Source organism: Pongo abelii, chromosome 5, assembly GCF_028885655.2.
Source record: "Pongo abelii isolate AG06213 chromosome 5, NHGRI_mPonAbe1-v2.0_pri, whole genome shotgun sequence".
Classification (NCBI taxonomy): Eukaryota; Metazoa; Chordata; class Mammalia; order Primates; family Hominidae; genus Pongo; species Pongo abelii.
Window position 1 is genome coordinate 25,789,691 of NC_071990.2, and position 26,271 is coordinate 25,815,961.

At 40.0% G+C, this 26,271-nt stretch overlaps 2 protein-coding genes across 3 annotated transcripts; one reads left to right on the forward strand and one right to left on the reverse strand.

Annotated features, from left to right (window-relative positions):
* Window positions 1–18,456: 18,456 nt before the first annotated feature.
* Window positions 18,457–23,401, reverse strand: LOC100462573 (histone H2A type 1-A). 2 transcript variants are annotated; one of them, XR_008526077.2, is made up of 2 exons: window positions 23,033–23,401; window positions 18,457–19,084 (listed from the first exon to the last, which is right to left on the reverse strand). XR_008526077.2 is itself a non-coding variant. In XM_002816493.4 (2 exons), exon 1 carries the CDS (start codon window positions 21,811–21,813, stop codon window positions 21,418–21,420), a length of 396 nt encoding a protein of 131 aa, XP_002816539.1. In that variant the 5' UTR covers window positions 21,814–21,843; the 3' UTR covers window positions 18,457–19,084; window positions 21,205–21,417. The 2 variants fall into 2 exon arrangements, 1 of the variants encoding a protein (XP_002816539.1); XM_002816493.4 differs by lacking the exon at window positions 23,033–23,401 and adding an exon at window positions 21,205–21,843.
* On the forward strand, window positions 22,063–22,649 carry LOC100431491 (histone H2B type 1-A). Its single transcript, XM_002816494.4, has one exon. It carries the CDS (start codon window positions 22,213–22,215, stop codon window positions 22,594–22,596), a length of 384 nt encoding a protein of 127 aa, XP_002816540.1. The 5' UTR covers window positions 22,063–22,212; the 3' UTR covers window positions 22,597–22,649.
* Window positions 23,402–26,271: the final 2,870 nt, after the last annotated feature.

A 26,271-nucleotide genomic window follows, 5' to 3' on the forward strand; every position in this document is an offset into this window, starting at 1 on the left:
ACCAGCAAGCTTTTAGTCATGGCACATAGCTGAGACTCTATCAGAAGCTCTCAGGTTTCCTGCTCTATTACAATCTTAAGTTGAAGACCTTTCCAAGCATGCAAAGAAAGGGCTGGTGAAGATCTTTGAATAGCAAGAGGGTAGGTTTGTTCCACGTGAGGAATGATTTAACTATATCCTATAATGTAGGTGCTGGTGGATTCATTTATGGATGGCCAAGGAAGATAAATGGACTTAGGTTTTTGTTGAAAAACCAGAGGCAGATTAGGGAGCTGACGTAGAGGCTCCTAGTAGGCAGAAGTCTCTTATCAGAGCCCATGTAGTATATATTTGATGGGTTGGGAAAAAGAATGACATCCTGAAAGCTGTGCTTTGGTCCAAAGATTTGTGTTCATCCTTTCATTCAACAAATACCTATTAAGAATGATTGAAGCCTTCTTCAATTGGTCAGGCCCTCAGACACCACTCGCTACCCTGAATTATGATCCCAGGTAGTCACCGTCCTACTCATCTGCCAACTATACCTGCAAATAGTGTTAATTTATATTTACGGATACTTTTCTTCTTAAGTGGATTGTAAAGGTATTGATACCAATGCAATCCTTTGTATATCAAGCATTTCAGTTGTAATCAAGAATGCTGTTGACAGTGGTGGTGGTGATGCTGTTGGTGGTGATGATGGTGTTCGTAGACTAAGAATCTACTGCACAACATAGTTGGTGATTGGGCAGTGCTTAATCTAATCTTTTATTGGGTCTACATGATTATAAAGCAAAATAAAAATGTAATTGTATTTGCTGCACAGTATAGCCTAAAATAAATAGTTCAGTGATAGATCTCAATCACTCATTTTTGTAAAATTTCAGTAAAATTGGTGTGGATATCCAGCTTTACTTTATCTCTTGATATTGCAATTTCTGGTCAATTCAGCCCCAAATTCTATAAAACCCAGTAGCTGGAGTGGACTTAATATAACACAAATAATGGACTTTCTGATTAAACCTGAACAAGGCTTGGTGTAAAAACAACTTCAGAGGCCTTACTGCCAGACCCATAAGCTTCAGTTTTGCTTCTTGATTGCTTATTTGTTTATAAGTTCTTGAAGGCAAAAGCTTATAGGTTTTTATAGGTTTTTATTTTAGCAATAGTTAGCTTATTTTTGCTTTATCAGGGTTAGGGATACTTAGAGCCATGACCTCCTCTATGAGACTTTTAGGACAATGTTGAGTCTCTAACTATCATAACAAACAGTCACAACCTGGGAGATAAACACCCGCTTCTGTCTCCTCAAGGACCTTCTCTCTTCATTCCCTCCAGGGTTAAAGGAACTAATTATTTATGGATACTTTTCTTCCATTCAACTGTGGACCTTCCCTTGTTTTTCTTAACATTCTGGGCCATCTCAGTCTCCCTGACTCCTTCCACTGATATCGGTCCCACTCTCCTCTGCTCCCACACTCCCTTCAGGCTCCCTCCTCTCTCTGCAGTGACTTCACAGCTCCCTAGTCTCTCTTCTTGACCTTTTTCTAATCTCTTCTTTCCACCTTCCACTTCATCCCTTTTGCCCTTGACCAGTTAAAATGTACCCTTTCTTCTTGGATCTCCTTAAGTCCTAACTTTTCCATAAATCTGCTCCAATAATCTCCACTATCTCTTTTCACCCAATTTCTATTATTTTTTAATTAATATCCATAATTTAATCCTAATTCTCCTGTAGTTGCTGTATCTGTGTGTGTGATACATATGTGTGTGTGTCACCTCCAACGAGGTGAAAACCTTCCAGTAAGATCTGAAACCCTTGTTTTAGACTTTGGTAGCAACTCCGTCTGGCCCTGCCAGACCACTACATGAGTATACATCTCCTAGCACAGTTACCAGCACAGATGAGAAACTTATATCATCGAGCGACGGAGAAAGCCTTGCCTCTGAGGCTGGTTCCCTGGTATTTGTTTCCAATTCTGACTTTTCCTAGCTGTATAGCCTGGGGAAAATCAACAAATCTCTCTATATACCCATTTCCTTATCTGAAAAATAATACTGACTTCTGGTGAAAATGATGCTCTATGTTCAGGATTTGAGCAAGCATCTCCGCGGGCCACCACTCCAAATGCATAGCACTGTCAGAATCAGTGATAAGAAATAATTTTAAAAAATAAGCCTCACAAATAAGACGAGACTTTTCCTGTAGGATAAAGCAGAGCCTGAGGTCTTGCTGGGCTCCAGATTCTGAGGCAAGAAGGGGCAGCAGCAGGCACCAGAAAGGTCCCTGAGCAGGGAGAAAGGAGTGGGTCTCACTGCTCAAAACCAGGGGCTGGAGATGGACTTCACAGGCATGAAAAGAGGCTGGAAAAGCTGAGAGGCACTGCTGGGCCAAAGGCTTATGAATGGCTCAAATCTAGGGAGCTGGACCTGTGCCAAGTCACTCACTGTACCATTATGCAACCTCTAATATCCACAGTATTTTTAGAGGGAAGGAGTCACGGGCCCCCAGTGCAAAATGTAGGTTTTAAGCTATGGCCCTAAAAGGCCAATCTTATGTAAGCACCAAGCTACCGGACAAGAACTTAGAAGAGACACAGAGAGAAAGAGAAATAAAAAGAGAAAGAGAAAGAAAGAGATCATTTTTTATTCACATAAGCCTGCAAACTTTAATTCCAAAGCCCATAAGGTTAGAAATAGAACTATCAGCAATCCTTCTGAGTATATGCCCAAAAGAGAAGAAATCACCACCACCTTGTAAAGATATCTCACCGTGATGTTCATTGCAGCATTATTCACAGTAGCCAAGATATGGAAACAATCTACATGTCCATTGACAGATTAATGAATAAAGAAAATGTGATATATATATTCAGCCTTAAAAAGGAAGGAGAGCCTGCCATTTGCCACAATATGAATGGACCTGGAGGACATTATGCTATGTGAACTAAGCCAGGCACAAAAAAGAAAAATACTGCATGATCTCACTTATATGTGGAATATTTGGGGTTTTGTAAAAAAGAGCTCAAATACACAGAGATAGAGGATGAAACAGTGGTTGGGGGGTGAGGAGGGGACGGCACAGGCAGCGGGGAGATGTAGGTCAAAGGATATAAAATAGCAGGTATACTAGGATGAACAAATTTAGAGATCTAATGTACAACATGAGGACTAAACTTAGTAAAATTGTATTAGGATTTTATGTTATATAAGTAGATTTTAGCTGCCCTTGTCACAAAAAATAACCATGTGAGATGACAGATACGTTAATCTGCTTTATTATAGTAACTATTTTACTATCTATATGTGTCCCATAACATCATGTTGTAAGACCCAAATATATGCAATAAAATTTATTTTAAAAATAAATAAAACAAAAAGTTTTTAAGGTCATTGGGAAAAAAGCTCATGAGAAAAGCTAATGCTGAAGAGACTATTACAAAATCAATACCCATGGAGTAAACAAATGAAATAAAAACAATACAGCCATATAAAAATACCTTCAAAATAGATATGTTTGTAATTGCTTAAATATATGTAACTTATGTTTGTAAAGGAATCTGTAATTTACTTGCCTCCAGGAAGAGGCACTGTGTGACAGGGTAGGAAGGAGACTTCACAGAATATTCTTTGTACCTTTTGAATTTTGAACCATATGAATGTATTATCTACTTAAACAGATATATAAATATAAAATTTAATAATAATACCAGTATATGTTTGCTTAGAACTCTTACAATAATAAAGGTATAATAATTAAAACAATTATTTTAAAATAGGCAGAATGAATTATAAAAAATTGGACATAAATAAGAACCCATTAAAATCATGAAAATAAAATATATGATTACTGAAATATTAGTGCAAGAAATAACTTTTGACTGGTAACAGTTGGAATCAGTGAATACACATATTGCAGATAATTCACACAGGAAGACACCCAGAGACACACTAGATAAAAATTAAAAAGAAGATAATAGTTGTTTTTAGAGTCCACAACATATGTCTATAGCAATTGCAAACAAAGAGAATAAAAATAGTGGATCAATACAACTTGAAGAAATAACAATTGAGTTTCCAGAAATGAAGACATGAATCCTCCGAATGTGAATACATATTGAATTCTAAACCTGGTAAATAAAAATAAACCCACACCAGAAACTTTATATTGAAAATGTAGAAAATAAATGCTAAAAAAATCTCAAAAGCTGAGAAAAATGAGAAAATTATGTACTAAATAATAACTACATTGCCAGTAGATTTTTATCAGCAAAGACAGATAACAAATGGACAGTGGAGTATTTCCAAGTAAGAAAGGAAAATAACAGTTAATCTAAAATGTTACCTATCCAAACTATCACTCAAAATTAGGATGAAAGACTTTACATAGACAAATATTTTGAGGGCTTTACTCAACTTCCACCATATATTCTTATTAAGAACTAGATAAGGATGTATTTAAGCAGAAAACTAAATCCAAAAGTAAGTGTGGGATGCATAGTATGGAAAATGATTTTAAAATATTTAAGCCTTAAAATGGACAGAGATTTGGCTAAAAATTGATTTGTAAGGATGTTCGCTACAGTACTAGCTGTAATATACAAAAGTATAGAAACAACCAAGATGCCCAATAGTGTTACTCCAAACTTTGCAGCACTTCATTTTTATTAAAAATCTGGACTCTTAAAACATTTTTTTTTTTTTTTTGAGACGGAGACTTGCTCTGTCGCCCAGGCTGGAGTGCAGTGGCACAATCTCAGCTCACTGCAACCTCTGCCTCCCGGGTTCAAGTGAGTCTCCTGCCTCAGCCTCCTGCGTAGCTCGGATTAGAGGCGCCCACCACAGTTTTGCATTTTTTAGTAGAGACGGGGCTTCACCATTGTTGGCCAGGCTGGTCTCAAACTCCTGACCTCAGGTGATCTGCCCGCCTCTGGAAGTGCTGGGAGTATAGCCGTGAGCCACCACGCATTGCCTAAATAGCTGTCTTTCGTAGATTACATAATAATCTCAGAAACTGACTTTGTGGCCTGTTATTTTCCTGGGAGTAGAAGAGGTTAAAGTATTTTATTGAAGATGGCAAAAGTATGATGTTGAAAAGGAGCAGCTCCCTTGTCTTTCTCGCAGGGCATGCGATGGGGAAGTGGCCTGCTTCTTCCGTGCCTCGCTGCTGAAATCTGTAGGGCAGTACACAGACGGTCAGGTTATGGGACTCTAACGCTATGGCAGTGCCTAGGGGATCAATGTTTACAACTCCTGAAGCCCCGGCGGACTTGTTACAGGACCCCGCAGTTTGTCTTGTTGTCTGTAGGCGGCATGCTAAACAGCTCAATTAAATCCTCTACCGTAAGGACAGGTAACTTTCTCGCAAGCTCTTGATTTCGTCTATGGATAGGTGGGCTTGGAGAATGAGTGTAAGGTTTTCAGAACGCACCAGACATAAAATGTCAAAAGACTGCAGTGGTAAAGCTTTCCCCGGGAGTAAAAAGCCTGCTGAACAGCTCGGATTCTTCTGGCTGCTCTGACTAAGCTTCGCCTCCTTCTGCACTTGCCAACGGCGTACTACTCCCCGTTCTTGCGTTTCACCAGCAGCATACTCCTCCAAACGAACAGCTGTCTCTGTGTCCGCTTGTTACGGTCTCGGGGATTTTTATAGGCACAGGATGGGGGTGTGGCAGGCCAAGGTCTTGGGAAATGCAACCTTTGGTCGGGGGAAAAAACAATGCCTGTCCTCACCTAGGTCCGTGGGCACAGGCTCGGGGCTGACCCCTAGCCAAGGACTACCCCTCCTCTACCCAGCACTTCTCTTTCCGCTTCGATATCATTTAAAGGGACCATGCCCTTCCTTTCCATGTCAGTATTACGCAACCCCAAAAAGGCGCAATGACATTTTAAGATTAAGAGTACAAACAAAAAATTACAAAAAGTGGACAGGAATGAATTAGGAATTCAAAGTACAGATCAGATTATTCACTATTTTAGAAGTAGCATTCCAGCAATTTAGAGATACTGTTTAGGAAAAAGAAATGGGTCTATCTTGACTCTATTCCGTTATGTTAAATTAAAAAGAAAAGGCCAGGTGCGGTGGATCACGCCTGTAATCCCAGCACTTGGGAAGGCCGAGGCGGGCGGATCACGAGGTCAGGAGATCAAGACCATCCTGGCTAGCACGGTGAAACGCCGTCTCTACTAAAAATACAAAAAATTAGGTGGGCGTGGTGACATGCACCTGTAATTCCAGCTACTCGGGAGCCTGAGGCAGGAGAATCGCTTGAACCAGGGAGACGGAGGTTGCAGTGAGCCGAGATCGCGCCACTGCACTCCAGCCTGGGCAACAGAGCGAGATTCCGTCTCAAAAAAAAAAAAAAAAAAAAAAAAAAAATCACAAGGAAAAATTCCCAATTGTCTGTGGAGACTGACAATGGAGATGCGAGAACGTTGAGGGTTGGGTGGCGATGACCTTCAAAAAACCTGATGCATTTTGTGGTATTTCTTATGCCGTGATTCCTCCTCTTCCATCATCCATATTTATCTTGTCATAATAATCTATCCATTATCTTCCTTTAAATATAGAATTAGTGCTTGCCTAATTGGCTTTCCTGGAATCTAATTAGTTTTAAACATTTTCTCACCTTAATTTTTTGTATGTAAAAATGAAGATGGCGTTTGCAACAGAGTTGAGGTAATCATTTTCACAGGGAAATCATTTCCAAGGATTTATAACCGTGTTCACTAATTTGTTAGAGCATGAAATGATGAACTCCATTTTTTTTTCTTTTGCATTCCAGATTACAGTCAAGGGAACATCTTTCTTCTTATACCCATCATGAAAAGAGACACAATAGCCAACGGCTTGCCTGCCGTCTAGTGCTTACCTATTACCAGAAAAACTTCATGGTAGTGAAAATACGATCCTTTACTACTAATTTGACTTCATTATTTGCAATCAACAAGATCAAAGCCAACTCTTTGGCACAATTTCTTTTGCTAGAAGTTTAAGAAAGTTCACTGGGTTTTTTATTTATGGCAATCTCCTTTGATGTTTATTGAAATAGTTCAATAATGACTAAAATTTTCAAGTTTTTTGGCTGTCAGATTGACGTTTCCCTGAATAAATCACTGTGTATGAATGGTCCACAAGGCTGCTCAATTTTATGGGCAGCACTTGGTAGTTAGTGTTGCCTGGTGAGTTAACATCTAGTGAGACTATCTGATATATACAGTCTTCTTCTATGAGGGGCTGGAAGCTTCCCCCTGACAAACACAGTGTGGTGAAAGAGTTATTGAACCTGGGGTCTAATCCTGAATGTGAATTCCAGCTTAAGCCATTTTATCTCGGACAAAGTCACCTGACTCTCCCAGGATTACATTGCTTATGTAAAATGAAAGGCCAGATAGATTTCTAAGGTTTCTTCTAGTTCTAACTACATTCTTGATTACAATCCATGTTGAAGAATTAATAACCTGATGGAAAAGTATGCAAATATTTTCATTCTGTACTTTAATTACAGATATTATTCATTAAAATTACTTGCTAATAATTGTTGCCCTAAAGAATATTCAGACCGGAAAGTAGCTTTTATGCACTAAAATTCTTCACGGGGCTTGTATACATTAATAGGGCAGATGCAAGCCATTTGGGCCAAATAAACCCATCCAAAGTTAGAAAAGCTCTAGGATATGTCAGGTCAGAAAGAACATGTAATAGGAAAAAAACCTATATAAATGGGAGCAGAAAGTATATGAACCTAGTTAAATTTTTGAGGCCACCACTTACTGGCTATGTGCTGCTGAAACCGCCACTGCAAAATTGTAACTGCCCTAAAGAAGATTCAGAGTTGAGAGTTGCTTTTACGTACTGACATACGTAATGGGGCTTGTATATCTTAATACAGGTTTTATAGCAAAAGCCCCACCCAAGTTCCTAGTCAGGTCTGTTTATGCAAATGAAATATTCAAATTTGTTTAGTTCTGATTGGTTTATACAGCTGAGCCCTCATTGGTCAACACAGATGATCCCTGATTGGTTGGTTCAGGTGAGCTCTGAAAATTCTGAACTTGAACAGAGGTGTGGATTCACTGGGAACTCAGAGTACTCCTTGTGACCTCTAGTTAGCAACTGGTCTTTGGCTCTATTTTAAATTCAGGTCCAGTTAACCACTTGGGATTCATCCTGAAGGATTGGCTTTTACAGTTTCACATTTATTAATGACAACTTTGCATTTTTTAGTTACCCTGTTAATCAATTATGATCAGCTTGTCCAGGCACAGTGGCTCACGCCTGTAATCCCAGCACTTTGGGAGGCCCAGGCGAGTGGAACACCTGAGGTCAGGAGCTCGAGACCAGCCTGGCCAACATGGTGAAACCCCGTCTCTACTAATAATATAAAAACTAGCTGAGCGTGGTGGCACATGCCTGTAATCCCAGCTATTCAGGAGGCTGAGGCAAGAGAATGGCTTGAACCCGGGAGGTGGAGGTTGCAGTGAGTTGAGATCACGCCATTGCACTCCAGCCTGGGCGACAAGAGCGAAATTCCGTTTCCAAAAAACAAAAAATATTACCAGCTTGAATTCTCCCCATTGCACCCTGGGAAGTTCATGGCCCTGGTCTGCAAGTCTCCCAGGTTGTTCCTAAGAACTTCGTCTGTGGAGAAGATATAGAATAAAGAAGAGGATTTGGGGGGAAATCAGATCTTAGAGAGCCAGGAGAGCAACCTGGGCTCCTCACTGTCCACCAAAAAAACAAACAAACAAACAAACAAAAAACAACAACAACAAAAAACAATTCCCTTGGCTAGAATAAGAAAGAAAGGCCTTTTGGTCCCAGAGCAGTGGAATTGGGCCTAGCTTCATAACAGAAACCCAGGGAAACAGCAAGCTGTTGGAGGGGAGACTGCCATGTGTCACATCAGGGCTTCCTGTGACCCAAGCATAACAAAGAAGAATCTGAGAACGAATAGTCTCAAACAGCTCTTCATCTGTCAAAATATAATGCCCATTTTTTTCTAGACAGTGAAGCAAAATTTTACTCCCCAAGTTATCTGAGTGCAGATGGTAGCAAAATTGAGTTAGGGAATGTTGTGCGCAGTTGGGAAGAGGGAGAGGGAAGGATAGTTTGTGTGGAACCCTTTCTTGGTGCACACTTCGTATTTTTTTAATAAATCTGTGCCATTCTGACTCAGCACTGGTTACTACATGCACAATGATAGCAATCCACAGGCAAGCATTCATATTGCTAATGATATTGCTTTGCAGAGTGATTATCTGAGAGCCATTCTCAGCTTCTGCATCAGGATTACAGCATTTTTGCAACCACAAATTAAGGCAGGGGTGAAAAAGCCAGCACTTGTTCAGTCAAAAAGAGCTGGCAAAGAGGGCAGCCTGCAATTAAATTAAACATGCTTGTCACCAGGGGGCTGGCAGGCCTGGTTCACATGCTCAAGAGTTGGGGATGACCTTTAACAGATGTAGATTCTGAATATATAAACCCTTGAGTCCAAAGCAGATAAATGAACAAAGTGTTGTAGCTGGCTGCATCACATTTTTATCTCCATTTGAATAAGCATTTTTCTGGGCTTATTGTTGAGATACAACAAGTCATTGTTGAGATCTCTTAAAAGACCACACCAGCCAGCCCCATCTGTGATCTTATGCTTGGATATCCCAGGGATCAGTTTAACCAAAATCATTCATTTGTGCCAGTCCCTTCAACACTTCCTGAAAATTTTCCCTTTGGCTGTTTTGGATAAGAAAACTTCATTTTCAAATGTTTTGCCTAATATTTTTACCTTAACTGGGGTACACAAAAAGATCTTCCAGAGACAGAGGATCACTTGTAATAGTAAAAGATTCAAGTAACTGACTCAGGAGAGAAGTGTCTGCTAGCAGTAGGACTGGGCTATTTGATATATTTCATGGAACTTCTCCCTCTCTACTTCCCATCCTGCCTTTATCAGGAAGGCAAAGAAACAACTTGATTTCACAAAACTTGACCCTTTAATTACTGGCACACTCAGGTTCACAGAAATCCTAAATGGCTTTGTATTGGCCACAACTTTTATCTCCAGCAGATTTATAAAACACTGCAAAGCCATATCGCTAGTACTCAGCATATGCAAAAGTTTTAACCAGATATGCTTCCTTATATGGGTTCTCTGTTCTAGCCTTAACTTGCCTGGAGCCTTCCTAATCCTTGGTGTGACCCTCAGTCTCCACTCTCTTTTCCACACATCAAAACATTATTCACCTTCAAGCACAGCTCAAGGCTCACTTCTTCCAGGAGGCAGTCCCTGATTAATCAGATGGAAGTGGTCACTTCCCCTCAGGAAATGAGACAGCTGCTCTATGAAGAAAAGAGCATTAGACTGAGAAACAGAACGGCTGAACCCAAAGTCCAGCTTTGCTGAGAACTCACTGAGGGACTGTATTAGTTTCCCAGAGCTTCCGTAAGAAAGTATCACATACTAGGTGGCTTTAAACAACAGAAATGTATCATTTTACAGTTCTGGAGGCTGGAAATCTGAAATTAAGGTGTTAGCAGAGCTGTTTCCTTCTGAAAGCTATGAGTGAGAATCTCTTTCATGTCTCTTTCCCAGCTTCTGTTGGTTTGCTGGCAATCTTTGGTGTTCCTTGGCTAGTAGAAGTGCTACCCTGATGTCTGCCTTTATCTTCACATGGCATTCCACCTGTTTGCATGTCTGGCTCTGTATCCAAATTTCCTCTTTTTATAAGGACACCATTCATATTGGATTAGGGGCCCACTCTATGCCAGTATGACTTCATCTTAACTAATTACATTTGCAACGATCCTATTTACAAATAGGTCGTATTCTGAGGTACTGAGGGTTAGACTTCAAGATATGAATTTGGAGAGTATGCAATTCAACCCGTAACAGGGCCCATAGGAAAAAAAAAAATCCCTCTCAGTTTCCTGACCTATAAAATAGAGGTAAGGTAGAAATAACTACTCACGGAATCCTTGGAAGGATTAGCGTAGGTAGTTACCTAGCTCTGTGGCTCAGTGGATGCATATGTTAGATTCCATATGTTATCATTTTTATTTTCTGCTGTCTTATTACGCTTTTTACACCTATATATGAGTGGAAGCAGAGAGGAGAGAAGACCCAAACATAATTGATGGTTTCTCCCTGGGGGAAGTGGGGACACCATAACAACTTCCTTCAGTGAGGCACCAAGCTAGGCAAGGAGACAAGCCGTAAGCAAAGAGCTTACAGTCTGTTGGAGGGATTGCAGTGCCAGATGACCCAGCACAACTCATGAGTTAATGTTTGAAAGGTGTAGTGGTCTTTCCCTCAGTCCTTCAGCTGCTGCCTGGGACGCAGGATTTACTTCAGTGGAGTCAATTATGAGATGCAGCAAGAAGAGAAAGTGCTCTCCAAGTGCGTGTTTATTTTACTCCAAATTTCATTTTAAGGTGCATGTTTGTATAAAATGCCTGTACATTTCCTTTGGACCATCTGCTGTAGAAGTAATAGGTCAGATTCACGGGTGCTCTTTCCCTGCGGGCGTGGGGTCAGACCAATTCAGATCTTTTTCTCTTACACAGGCAGGGAGCCCAAAACTTGCTTCTGCTGTCCTTCTCTGAGAGTCTACCAATTGGCTTCCTTACTATTGTTGCGCAACACTACACATAATTTTAAATTACATCACCCACAATTTCTTTCAGAAGCTCCACAGAAGGACATCCATAAAATTAGCCCTACTACGGTTCTTACTGTTTCATTAAAGGTTTCTGGTAACTTTCTGATGTGATGGAACAGTCATAACTACAAATGTTATGCATTTTGGATACATGACATAGGCGTTTGCGTTCTTTTTAGAAAAACGTGAAACTAGGAAGGGAGTGTATTCAGAACTCCCTACCTGGCTGATGACAGAAGCATGGGCAGTGGAGGAGCCAGTAAGTGATCTCCCAGGCATTCAGCTCACTCAGCCCCGTAGCCTCCCTTAGAGTGCTCTTCCATACTTGTGTCTTAAACAATGGGCACAAAGTGATGAATTCAGAATGGACACACAGTAGGTGCTTTTAAGCGTGATTCCACCTGCCTCTAGCTGTCGACATAAGGCCACACTAGAGTAATTTTGTGGCAAATTCTGAGCTTGGTTACAGAACTTTTGGGCAGGCAGGACTCAACAAGCAAATCCATCCCCGAGGGGGATTATGATTTATATTTGCAAAGCACCAAATAAAGTTCACATAAACCTCATGAGAGATTCCTCCTTCCATGCTATAAAGTGGAGGTCAGAAATGTCAAGGCTTTCCCCAGGCTCCTCAGGAAGAAAGAAGCAGAGCCGGACTCACAGAGGACTTCTGACTCAAAAGCCTTTTCTCTCATGAGCCACTGGCCATGTGCGGTGGGCAGAAGTGGCTCTTACTTTCCTCCGTAGCTAACCTCAGGAAACTCCCCAGGGCTGAGGGAGGGGATGTGCTGAAGGGTCAGCAAGTGGAAGCAACCCTCACATAGGCCCATTCTGCAGGAAAAGGCAGAGCCCCTGTGCCCCAACATCTACTGCAGCAGAGGCCAGCACTTGAATAAGAAGTGCTGAGGAAGTGACCAGCACTTCTTTCTGAAACAAGCCTAAATTAAGGGATAGAAAACCCCAGGAAGGAAACTCTGGACTGCTTCACTAGCATGGAGACAGCCAAAGGGCACTCAGGGTGCTCTGCAACCTTTTGCTCACAGAAGTGGAGGTGCTGAAGGTGCTTACTCTAAACTGAAAAAGGGATATTCTCTGAACTTTCCTCGCTCTTTCCCATCTCCAAACTTGCAGACTGTGATAAGCCATAGTTCCACTATTAGACCGTAATCCCCTGCATGGCAAGATCTTTATATTTCATGGTATTTCCAGAAACTCAAATTGAATCCAACATAGAATAGGCTCTCAGCAAAGGAGTATTAATGATGATATTAGATTTCTCTGGATAGATAAAGATTTCTCAAACCTGGCACTTTTAGCATTTGGGGGCAGATAATTTTTCGTTTTGGGGAGTTGTCCTTTGTAAGATGTTTAGTAGCATCTCTGGCCTTGACTATGAGATACCGGACCTACCACCAGTTGTGACAACCAAAAATGCTTCCCAACATTGCTGAATGACCATTGGTAGCAAAATCACCCTTGGTTGAGAATCACCGCCTTAGAGGAAGAAATGAACTAACACATCTGAGCCTCGGCTATGTGCCGGATGCTTTATTGATGTGAGCTCAGTTTGATCTTCACAATAACCCTGTGAGGTAGGTATTACCATGTACAGGTGAACAGACTGAGGCACAGATTATGTAACTGGTTCAAGAACTCTCAGCTTAGAAGTAGCAGAGCTAGATTCTGAAGTAGGCCTGTCAGATTCCTATGCTGATAGGAGGCAGAAATAACAACGGAAACAAGATCTGTACAGGCATTCGTGGGTGTTCTACAACTGTTGTTCACATAATCATCATTCTCATGTCTTTTTCACTTTACTAAAAGGTTGAAGTCTGAATGTATATTTTAAGCACTGATTTCTATTTTTTCTCCGTAGGACTATTAAATGCAGTATTCATAATTTCACTGTACATTTTCTCCAGTGTCACTTCAGAAATGTATTAAAAGTCAGATATATTTTCACATGGAATGACTACAGGGCTCCCCCTGGTGTTAGCTTTGATTATATTTGACTTTAAAGGAGCTCATGTGTGACCGCATTTCAAATTAATGAGAGCTTTCTCTAAGAGGCAGTTTAAAAAATTCAACTGGCTCTCATTGATTGCGTTATAAAATTGTTTTTTATTCAGATTTTGCAAATATTATATTTAAGGGCCTAATATAACTTAAGTTTTATAATGTTACAAAACAACTAATTTGAATTTGTTGTTTAAATTATTTTTTATGGACCCAAAGAGACATTTCAGAATATGGGAGTAACTGGCAAAAACAAACATATACAGTCATGAGCCACATAACAATGTTTTGCTCAATGCCAGACCACATATATAACGGTGGTCCCATATATTATAACACTATATATTTACTGTACCTTTTCTATGTTTAGATATTCAAATACTTACTATTATGTTACAGTTACCCACAGTGTTCACCACAGTAACATGCTGTACAGAAACCCAGGAGAAATATGCTATAACCTATAGCCTAGGTGTGTAGCAGGCTCTACCATCTAAGTTTGTGGAAGTACACTCTGATGTTAATACAATGAAATCAGCTAATGATAAATTTCTTAGAATGTGTATCCCTGTTGATAAGCAATGTATGATAGATTGTGTGTATATATATATATATATGTATGATAGATGTGTGTGTATATATATATGGAAATGTTCAGTCTCACTTTGATGAAAACGAGTGCAAACTAAAATAATGTGGTAATGCTGTACTTTACCAACTAAACAAATTTTTCTTTAAATAACACCAAATTATGGGAGGACAAAATAAAACAGAAACACTGCCATGCTGTGCTACTGGCCTTCTGGTGCAATAATCTGGAATAGTAATAATATGTAGAAAAAGGCATAAAGTCTTGTGTAATCTTTGACCTAATCATCTCATATCTAGGAATGGTTAAAACAAATATTTCAGAAGGAGTGAAAGCTATTTTTGCATAGATGTTCGTTACAGGATTGATTGCAATAATAAAATATTGGAAACAGCCTAAGTAGTTAACAATGATCAGCTTGGCTCACGCCTGTAATCCCAGCACTTTAGGAGGCTGAGGCAGGTGAATCATCACGTGCCTGTAATTTCAGCTACTCGGGAGGCTGAGGCAGGAGAATCATTTGAATCTGGGAGGCAGAAGTTGCAGTGAGGGGGATGTTGTGCCACTAGACTCCAGCCTGGGTGACAGAGTGAGACTCCGTCTCAAAAAAAGAAAAAAAAAATCCCCCCCAAAATAGCCCAAACAATGAAAGATGGTATATTTAACTAAATTATGGTACAACCACTTTAGTGTAGTCGCAGTTAAGGTGGGCTTTAGAGTCAGACTATCTGGGTTGAAATGCTGGCTCCTGTGCTAGTTCTGTTGCTCCAAAGAAGTTTAATCTCTTCATTGGTAAGGTGGGTATAATAGTAGTACCTAGCTATAGGATTGTTTTGAGGATTAAACAAGATCAAGTGCATAACACATTTAGAAAAAAATGTGTAGTACAAAGTGCTCAGTATATGTCTTGATGCAGCTATCGAAATTGAGAATTAAAAATTAAGAATTATAAAATTACATAACCACTTAAAAATCTAATGTTATGATATATTTTAAAAAACATGATATTGAAAGAGAAAAATGTTCTCTATAAGCATAAAGGTTGGTGGAAAAAATACAAAAATAAGAATAAATATGTCAAAATGGGAAATGATTGATGACCTTTCCACTCTCAATTTTCTATTTTACTATTATCACTTAAATACTAAAAAGTAAGCAGCTGGAACTCAGAAAAAAGTGTTTTTATTTATGTATTCAACCAGTCATTAATTGGTGTCTTCTGTATTTTAGGCACTGCAAAATTTGGCTCAACAATTAAAACATTCTCATAAAAAGCTTTATAGTTTTATAAATATAAAAAGCTTTATATTTTAGTAGAAGAGACAGACATAAACATTAACACCTTTAACTAGAATGTGCAACAAGGTCACCAGAGGGACATCTAAATGACTCTAAGATTGTGGGGGGAATCGTCAAGGAAAGCTTCACAAATGATGTAATGTGTAAGCGTATCCTTGAAGGACGCATAGAAACTAATTAAGCGAAGAATGGCAAGAACATTCTAGAAAAGTTACACAACTCATAAAGATACAGGTGAATTAAAGCGCAATGGGTTCAAGGAACTGCAAGTAGATTAGTTATGACCACAGCATAGGATAGTGTAGTAAGAGCCTGGTGAGACAGCTAGGGAGAGCAGTTGAGAGATCTTAATCGGAGAAATGGCAAAGGGAGAGAAGACCTTATATATGTAAGACTTGATGATGGCGGGTATGTGGGTGGTGAGTAAGAATAAGGAACTTCGGCTCCAGGAGGACAGGATCTCATCTGATTTGTACAGCACTGTTTCTCCAATGCTGGAAATATCTATCAAAAAGACACTGCAGGAGAAAGAAAACACCGTATGCATGTAGATGTTTGTTTCAGCATTATTTATAATAGTAAAACGATTAGAACTGCGCCTGGTACTTCGTAAACTCTCAATATTTGTGGAACAAATCATAAATCTATGACTCTAAAGTTTAGGGAAGAGGCCGGGCACGGTGGCTCACGGCCAGAATCCCAGCACTTTGGGAGGCCGAGGCGGGCGGATCACCTGAGGTCAGGGTTGGAGATCAGCTTGACCAACATATAGTGAAACCCTGTCTCTACTAAAAATACAAAAGCTGGATGTAGTGGCACAAGCCTATAGTCCTAGCTACTTGGGAAGCTGAGGCAAGAGAATTGCCTGAATCCAGGAGGCGGCAATTGCAGTGAGCCAAGATAGTGTGGCTGCAATCCAGCCTGGGCGACAGAGAGAAACTCCGTCTCTCAAAAAATATATATATAATAATATATTTTTTTAAAAATAAATAAAGTTTAGGGTAGAGGACTCAGGTTTCTTTGGGACGCTTAAGCATATAGATGACAATTAATAACATACATTTTAGAGAGAGATAGAAACAGAGGCATACTGGTAGACTGACACAGAGACAGACAGAGACACAGTAAGAGGTTTATGGTTTTGCTATTAAACTCATGAATTATGCTTTAGTGTGTTTTTAACATTCCAATATGTGGTAGGGGTGATTACCTTTTTCCAAGACAGACATATTAAAATATACAGTATAATTGTGAATGTATTCTTTGTCATACATTTCTGCTGTTTGTTTTCTATAAAGCTGTGCTTTGGGGTGTTAACACAATGAGAAATAGTGTATCTACCTAATTTTTCCGCTTTTAATTTTCAAATTATTTTTTCATTAAATATCTCTGCTATTGATTTTGCAAAACAATTTTTTGGGGGACAGTTTTGTCTGGAATATATTTTTTCCATTCCTTTTCTTCTAAATGTTCTGTGCCAATAAATTTTAGGTATTTTATAACCAAGGTATAGCTATGATTTACTCCTAGTCAAATACTGTCTTTTAAATGGCAAATTTAATCGGTTAACCTTCATTTTGATATTTGGACTCATTTCTAATGTTTGACTTTGCATTCTAATTTGTCATGCCAGTCCTTTCTGATTTCCTGCTTTCCACTGGACTCATTTTTTTTGCTATTACCCCCTTCTTTCTAGTCTACATTAATTTTATTATTTTAGTGGTTACATTTAATATCATAAAATATAAACCTGACTTAAGAAAATATATCAGTATGTCTGTCCTCCTTATAAACAGTACAAGGACATCAACATGCTTTCATTTGTTTCAGCCCCTTTCATCTTCTGTAACTATTGTCCAGTGTTTTTGGTTCATTGTTTTTTAATATTGTGGTATTATTGTAGGTTTTTTTTTTTTTTACAACTAGTGTATTTATTTAGATGTATTTATACTTTTACCTCTTCCTTTGGCAATATTATTGTTTATTGCACCTCAGTCTTTCTTCTGAGTTCAGTCTTTTTATTTCAGTACATTCTTTAGCATTAATTCTTCTAGTATGAATCTGTGAGTGGCAAAACTTTCCAATCTTTGTCCAAAAATTGTTTCACCCTTACACAAAAAAAAGTTCATCTGAGCACAGAATTTTAAATTGAAAGGTATTTTGCTTTAGAACTCGGAAGGTATTATTCTATCCTTCCATGACTTCTGTGATTTCTGATGAGAAATCCATAATGTAGTGGAGGAAGCAAAACTTTACTTCTACCCTCAGGATATTTTGGTTGAGCTTGAGAATTAAATTGACATAAGAGAGGTCAACAGGAGAAAAGCATATAAATTTACTGAATGCAAGTTTTACGTGGCACAGGAGTAGGAAATTAAGACCCAAAGACAAAGAATGGAATGCTTATATGAAGAATCTGACAAAGTGCAGTAAGTTGTGAAAATGTGACAGCAAAGGGGCTTGGGTTAGAGTAATTAATTAGGTGGAGAAGTGACTAGAGAGGTAAGGGTTGGTGTAACAAGGTTTATTTGTACAGATTTTCCTTGGCCTTAATTTTCTGTCCTTGATGAGAATGATACTTTCCTTCTGGTATAGGGAGGGCATCTTTCATCTCCTGCTTTTAAGAAACAAAAGGAAGGTCAGAGTGTATGTGCATCTGCTGTTTTTCAAGTGTCTTTAACTCCAAATAGTCAATATGTCAGAGTGACATATTTTGGAGTGGTGTGTTCTGAATTCCTTCAACGTGATTTATCATAAAAAATAAAAGGAGGCTGAGCACGGTGGCTCATGCCTGTAATCCCAGCACTTTGGAAGGCCGAGGCGGGCGGATCACCTGAGGTCAGGAGTTCGAGACCAGCCTGCTGAACATGGCAAAACGCTGTCTCTACTAAAAAAAAAAAAAAAAAAAAAAAAAAAAAAAAAATTAGCTGGGTGTGGTGGCAGGTGCCTGTAATCCCAGCTACTCAGGAGGCTGAGGCAGGAGAATCGCTTGAAGCCAGGAAGCAGAGGTTGCAGTGAGCTGAGATGGTGCCATTGCACTCCAGCCTGGGTGATAAGAACAAAACTCTGTCCCTGCCCTCACCACTCAAAAAAAAAAAAAAAAAAGTAAAGGGAAAAAAGTGGCATATATTTGTCTCAGTTGCTGCTAAAGTTTTGTTAATAGCCAATATTTATTTTTAATTAACAACTCTTAGAAATTTTGGAATTACACAAATCACATAAAAACCCGGCATTAGGCATGAGCAAGTGTCATATTAGTCTGATTATAATAAAAAATAAGTCAGCTGGGCATGGTTGCTCACGTCTGTAATCCCAGCACTTTAGGAGGCCAAGGTGGGTGGTCAGGAGTTCGAGACAGCCTGGCCAACATGGTGAAACCCTGTCTCTGCTAAAGATATAAACATTAGCGAGACATGATGGTACACGCCTGTAATCCCAGCTACTTGGGAGAATGAGGGAGGAGAATCGCTTGAATCCAGGAGGCAGAGGCTGCAGTGAGCTGAGATCAGGCCACTGCACTCCAGTCTGTGCGACAGAGGAAGGCTGTCGGGGGAAAAAAAAAGTCAATATCACCATTTTTATTATCACGAATAACTATTAGACAATGCATTTAGACAAAGTCAACTATTTAAAACAACAGGACAAAATTATATGATTTTTCTGCCTGCCTGGAAAACCACAGAGGAAAAAAGCTGGACAACAGAAATGACAGAATAAGGAAGGAAATACAAATCAGTACGAAAATCAAGAATGTTCTATCTGTAAAACATGGTCAATCAGAAAACATAATAAAAGAAACCCTTCTAATATTTCCCCAAAATACAGTAATAAAAAGAATACCTGGAGATAAACTCTAAGAAATGTGTGAAAGTTCTATAAGAAGAAATCAAGGCTGGGTGCGGTGGCTCACACCTGTAATCCCAGCACTTTGGGAGGCTGAGGTGGGCAGATCACTTGAGGTCAGGAGTTGGAGACCAGCCTGGCCAACATGGCGAAACACTGTCTCTACTAACAATACAAAAATTAGCTGGGCGTGGTGGCAGGCACTCATAATCCCAGCTACTCAGGAGGCTGAGGTAGGAGAATCACTTGAACCCGGAAGCCGGAGGTTGCAATGAGCCGAGATCGTGCCACTGCACTCCAGCCTGGGTGATAGAGGGAGACTCTGGCTCCAAAAAAAGAAGAATCAGAAACTTCTGCAAGTAAATTGTTTTGAAAAATCAAGGGGCATGTCTCCTTTAACATGTATTAATAATTTTTCAACATATTTTATTCTATCTAAACATTTAGTTTAATGCAATTTTAATAGGATTGCATTAGAGATGGAAATAAAAGTATTATGTAGTGCATTTGGAATAGAAGAATACACAGGTTCTCTTCTATAAAGTCAAGTCCCTCCTCCTCTGCCTTGGCAAGTCTGGGAAGTTAAGTGCCACTTCCTTGACAAAGAATCTACATTAATTACTTGGAATTCATCTGTTTAGATTTGTCTTATATCCTGATTTTAAGTTTCACATTTGCCATGTTCTAAATATTACCCAGTTTTATTCAACATATAGTTGCCATTTCTGTTTTCAGAAATGTCTTCAGTTTTTGCCTTCCCTAATTGCATCCCTTACTTACTATGTATGCAGGTTAATTCAAGGGATGACTGACTTTTGTAACTTGATTGTCCTTACTCGGCATGTTTTATTTTATAGAACTTTACCTCTTTCTATACACGCCTTATTATGTGTAGATATCAAGTGTTTAGCAGTTTTTTTTTTTTTTTGTAACCAAATGAGTTTTTTTTTTCGAGGTAAGGTCAGCTGTTGAATATCGTACAGTAATTTTTAATTTAGTTATTTGCCAGTGTTACTGAATGGGTTTTGTTTTTCACTTTCTCTTGGTGTTTACAGCACAAACTACAAACACAGATCAACAAACTATTTTGCCTCTTTTCAACAGTCAAAACTTTTGAAGCATATACTGTTCCAAATTTCTAAACTTCAAATTATGTTAGGCCTTCTAGTCCCATTCCTGCCTGAGTCTGACACTAGTATCTCACCATCACATATGGTGTAAGGCTTTTAAACATATTTTACTTACATTTTAAGAAATAATTCTATTACTCTTTACAGAGTACGTGAAGCCACCGGTATCAAATATACGTTTACCCAAATTTTAACTTACTTACATGCCACATTTAATTATGAGTATTTCGTGAAACTACCATATTTGAAAGGAAATTCTCTAAAATGTACTTTAACCAGCCAGACTGATGTTGCCTGGATTTAAACTGGAAGATTACCCCTCTCCTGCTTGTAATGCAATTTTCACTTCCATGTGTAACCCTTAACATAACTGACATACGTAACTCCAGTTTGAGATACAGTCTCGCTCATGTCACCCAGACTGGAGTGCAGTGGAGCAATCTTCGTTCACTGTAACTTTCGCCTCCCGGACTCATGAACAACCCTCCCACCGCAGCCTCCCGAGCAGCTGGAACCACAGGCCTGCACCACCAGGCCCGGCTAGTTTCTGTGGGGACAGGGTCGCAATTATGTTAACAGTTAAGCCCCAGGCTTAAACGACCCTCCCGCTCCAACCTCCACAACTGCCAAGTATTGACAGCTCACAAGCGTTAAACCACCTCGCCCAGTGACATATATAACCAAAATTACTTCAAACTAATGGTCGATGCAACGCTCCTTGAAAATTCAGTCCCCGTACATTCCCGAAATGCGCTTAAACGGGTATTACTTCTGACAGGCACGTAAGATGGCTGCCTAACAGCAGTAACATTTTGTAATGTACAGCCTTTTCTGAGACGGTAGGTGGCTCTGAAAAGAGCCTTTTGTTTTTTGTGACACGTCATTATCAATGACAACCCGAAGTTACTTGCTTTGGGCTTTATGGTGGTGACTCTCAGTCTTCTTGGGCAGCAGCACTGCCTGAATGTTGGGCAAGACTCCGCCCTGGGCAATGGTCACGCCGCCCAAAAGCTTATTAAGTTCCTCATCATTGCGGATAGCTAGCTGCAGGTGGCGGGGAATAATGCGAGTTTTCTTGTTATCGCGAGAAGCATTGCCAGCCAGTTCAAGGATTTCTGCTGTCAGATACTCTAACACTGCCGCCAAGTACACTGGTGCGCCTGCCCCTATCCGCTCTGCATAGTTTCCTTTACGAAGCAGACGATGGATCCGACCTACGGGAAACTGCAAGCCCGCTCTAGAAGAGCGGGACTTAGCTTTGGCGCGGGCTTTTCCACCCTGCTTCCCTCGTCCAGACATCTCCTCACACTAAATTACAGCAATAGAAAAATCGGATTTCTAGAGCTGCTACTGGGCCTATTTATAGTCTGACTGAGGTTGGACTTTGCTATCTGATTGGCTGATGGCCATCTACCCAATCAGAAAGTCGTACTAGAATCGCCTCATTTGCATTCACGCCACTTCCCATTGTCCAATCAGATTTTGGATACCGAATGCGGCGTTTGAGGGCCGTGCCTATAAATACCGCGTCTTTCATCTTCCCGCTTTGTTCGTTTACTTGGTGAAGGTTGGGGCTGAGGTCGTTTGGGGCCGTTGAACGCTGAAGAGCTGTTTAACATTGAAAAGAGCTGTGTAACACTGAAGAGCTGTGTAACACTGAAGAAGAGCTGTGTAACACTACAGAAGTGTGTGGTAGCTATGCCAGAGTTGTCGTCTAAAAGTGCTACCATTTCCAAGAAGGGCTTTAAGAAAGCTGTCGTTAAGACCCAGAAGAAAGAAGGCAAAAAGCGCAAGAGGACCCGGAAGGAGAGCTATTCTATTTATATTTACAAGGTGCTAAAGCAGGTCCATCCGGACACTGGAATCTCTTCCAAAGCCATGAGTATTATGAATTCCTTCGTCACTGATATCTTTGAGCGTATAGCGAGTGAGGCATCACGCTTGGCTCACTACAACAAGCGCTCCACCATCTCTTCCAGAGAGATTCAGACAGCAGTGCGCCTGCTCCTGCCGGGAGAGCTGGCTAAACATGCCGTGTCTGAGGGCACCAAAGCTGTCACTAAGTACACCAGCTCCAAATAAGCCTGCCAAGTAAACGTCATTTCTAACCCAAAGGCTCTTTTCAGAGCCACTTAAACATACTGAAAGAGCTGTGGGCTTAGCTGTGTGTGTGTGTGTGTGTGTGTGTGTGTGTGTGTGTGTGTGTGTGTGTGTGTGTGTGTGTGTGTGTTTTTGAGGCGGAGTCTCGCTCTGTCTCCTGGGCTGGAGTGCAGTGGCGGAATCTCGGCTCACTGCAAGCTCCGCCTCCTGAGTTAACGCCGTTCTCCTGCCTCAGCCTCCTGAGTAGCTGGGACTACAGGCGCCCGCCACTCCGCCCGGCTAAATTTTGTGTTTTTAGTAGAGACGGGGTTTCAGCATGTTGGCCAGGATGGTCTCAAACTCTTGACCTCGTGATGCACCCGCTTCGGCCTCCCAAAGTGCTGGGATCACAAGCGTGAGCCACCGCGAACATACTCACATCAGCTGTGGGCTGAGGGTAGACTTGAGTCTCTTAAAAGGGTGGGTAGACGAACTAGTTGCAGCAAGACAATCCTTGCTAGGCACCGTGACTCACGCCTGTAATCCCAGCACTTGCAGAGGTCGAGGCTGGCGTTCACGAGGTTAAGAGATGGAGACCATCTTGGCCAACAAGGTGAAACTCCGTCTCTACTAAAAATACAAAAATTAGGTGGGCGTGGTGGTGTGCACCGTAGTCCAGCTGATTGGGAGGCTGAGGCAAGAGAATTGCTTGATTGCAGTGAGCCGAGATCATCACCGAGATGTCACCTGGTGACAGCGAGACTGTCTCAAAAAAACCAAAAAAACCCCTAGTTTGTGTAAAAGCTACATGCTGATACTGGTATATTTAAGGTTAGCATTACATATATAAAACTAAAAAGCGCAGCGACGTAGACAATATAACTTGCATTATGATCCCAAATTTTAAGACCTCACAAAAAGGGAGTAGTTGAGAGGAAGTTACGTTTTGTGCCACAAGTAAGTCAAGGTGTGGAAATGATTATGCGAACTCTTTGGAGAACTCACAAATCTGGTTAGCAGGAATTAAAGGGATTTAAAATGTCCTTTAATTTTCTTAAATTTATAATAGTTTCCTTCATTGTCGTGTTACCGGTTGTTGGACTCCATCTGTAAGGGCTCTCAAGCATTAAACTGATTTCAGCCACCTTAAAAATGGATCAAATATTACTTCCTGGAAACCTGTGGTTAGCTGGAATTCTCAATTTGTTTAACGTATGTTCATTTAACCCTTATCTTTTAACAAAATTTTGGATAAGTATATGTGCTTTCTTTACATTAAAAAGTTAGTACCGGCCGGGCGCAGTGGCTCACGCCTGTAATCCCGCACTTTGGGAGGCCGAGGAGGGCAGATCACGAGGTCAGGAGATCGAGACCATCCTGGCTAACACGGTTAAACCCTGTCTCTACTAAAAATACAAAAAATTAGCTGGGCGTGGTGGCACGTGCCTGTAATTGCAGCTACTCGAGAGGCTGAGGCAGGAGAATTGCTTGAACCCAGGAGGCGGAGGTTGCAGTGAGCCGAGATCGCCCCACTGCACTCCAGTCTGGGTGACAGAGTGAGACTCCGTCTCAAAAACAAAAAAAAAAATATATCAATGTACAACAAGACGCGTTAAAATAAGTGCCCCCACACTTTTGTGCACAGTAAGACAGTCCCTGCAAAGCCCCTGCATGCTTCAGCTGGGAAATCTTCCAAGGAGGTGACAAATCGGGGGGAAGGGGCATCTAGCATCTATGCTCACCTTGTATAGGGGATGGGATCATCTCTAATCAGGGATTCATGCTTCTCTAACACCTTGGAAAACAGCAGGTATCACATAGCTGCCAAATAACCTGTCAACTTTGTGACCACTGTCAGTAGACTACCCTGATTACCCGAGGACTTTTAGGCTTATTTGGGCAATAGATAAGTAGGAATACCAGCAAATACAAACTCTTTTCAGACCAAACTTCATGTAGCTTTTATATCAGATGTATTTTGGCTGCAAATAATAGGAAATGCTGGCTGAACTGGTTGAGATAAGTAATGCAACCAAACAGGACAACATAAAGGCAGAGAAGTTCCACCAATAGGATGATCACAGCCCTGGCTCCACTACCCTGCAGTCATGCCTCTGCCCTTCTCCACACTGTGACTTTGCAATCATACTGGTTACAGTTCCAAGTGTTCATGCAGAGAGGATAGGATAAAGTAAAGGCAGGAAGAGTCAGCCTATTCCACTGGGTCTTGGATTGAGAGCAAGAGGAGTCTTCCCAGAGGACCCTGTTCCTCTCAGGTCCATTTTCTAGAACTGAGCTAGTCCAGGTGCTGCCTGAGTCATTCACCTACAGAAAACCACAGGATGGGTGTGAACTGATCATCTACCTTCATATATATTTGGCATTTTAAAAAGTTAAGTATAGTTCTGGGTATTTTGCTTTTGTTGTTACTATAAATGAGGTATTTCCTATTCGTTATTTTTTTTTAACATTTTGTTGTTGTATATGTAAGACTGCTTTCTGTGCATTGTTTTTTTTTTTATATCCTTCTAGTACACCTCACTGAATTGACTTATTTTCCTATTGGTTTCCTGGTAGATTTTCTTGAATTTTACATGTTTGCAATACAGGTTGAGCATCCGTAATCCAAAAAGCTCCAACATTCAAAACTTTTATTGTACTATGGATTTCTTTGCAAGTCTAGCTGATCCTATACACAGCTTAATATAAATTTCTAAGTGCATGCAATAAAATATGTTTAATACTATTAATAAAACAATACCAAATTGAGTTTTCAAAATATTTTTAAAAATGTGTGATATAGTAATATTTGTGCTTCAAATAAGATTGAAAATTGTAATATTTTAGTGCATACATTGTGGAAAACAGTATAGAATTTCCTCAAAAAGTTAAAAATAGAACTACCATATAATCCAACAATCCTACTACTGCGTATATATTGAAAGGAAATAAAATCAGTTTTTCAAAGAGATATCTGTACTCCCATGTTCACTGCAGAATTATTCTCAATAGACAAGATATAGAAAGAACATAAATGTCCATCAGCAGATGAATGGCTAAAGAAAATGTGGCATATATACATAATAGAATACTATTTGGCCTCAAAAAAGAAAAAGAATTCTGTCATTGGCAGCAGCATGGATGAACCTGGAGGATGTTAAGTGAAATGAGCAAGGCACAGAAAGACAAATGCTGTATGATCTCATAAGTGGAATTAAAAAAAAGTTGAACTCATATAAGTAGAGGGCAGAGTGGTGGTTACCAGTGGCTACAGTTGGGGAGTGGTGGGAAGTTATTGGTTAAAGGATATGAAATTTCACTTAGGAGGAATAAGTTGAAGAGCTCTATTGTACAATATGCTGATTATAGTTGGTAACAATATGTTGTATTCTTGAAAATTGCAAACAGAGTAGATTTTAAGTGTTTTCATAAAAAATATGTGGGGTAATGCATATGTTAATTAGATTGATTTGCAATGTATACATATATCAAAACATCATGTTGTACACAATAAATACATAATTTTTGTCAATTTAAAAAATGAAAATAGTTGGGTGGAGAGTGGATTTTAGGGAGGCAAGATTAAGAGCAGTGAGATTAATTAGAAACTAATTCAAGTGTGAGATCATGAGTATGCAGACAAAAATTGTAGCGGTGGAGATGGTGAATAATCAGACA

Bases quoted from the DNA above. Each gene is read 5' to 3' on its own strand.
- LOC100462573 (XM_002816493.4), bottom strand. From the start codon at position 21,813: ATGTCTGGACGAGGGAAGCAGGGTGGAAAAGCCCGCGCCAAAGCTAAG.
- LOC100431491 (XM_002816494.4), top strand. From the start codon at position 22,213: ATGCCAGAGTTGTCGTCTAAAAGTGCTACCATTTCCAAGAAGGGCTTT.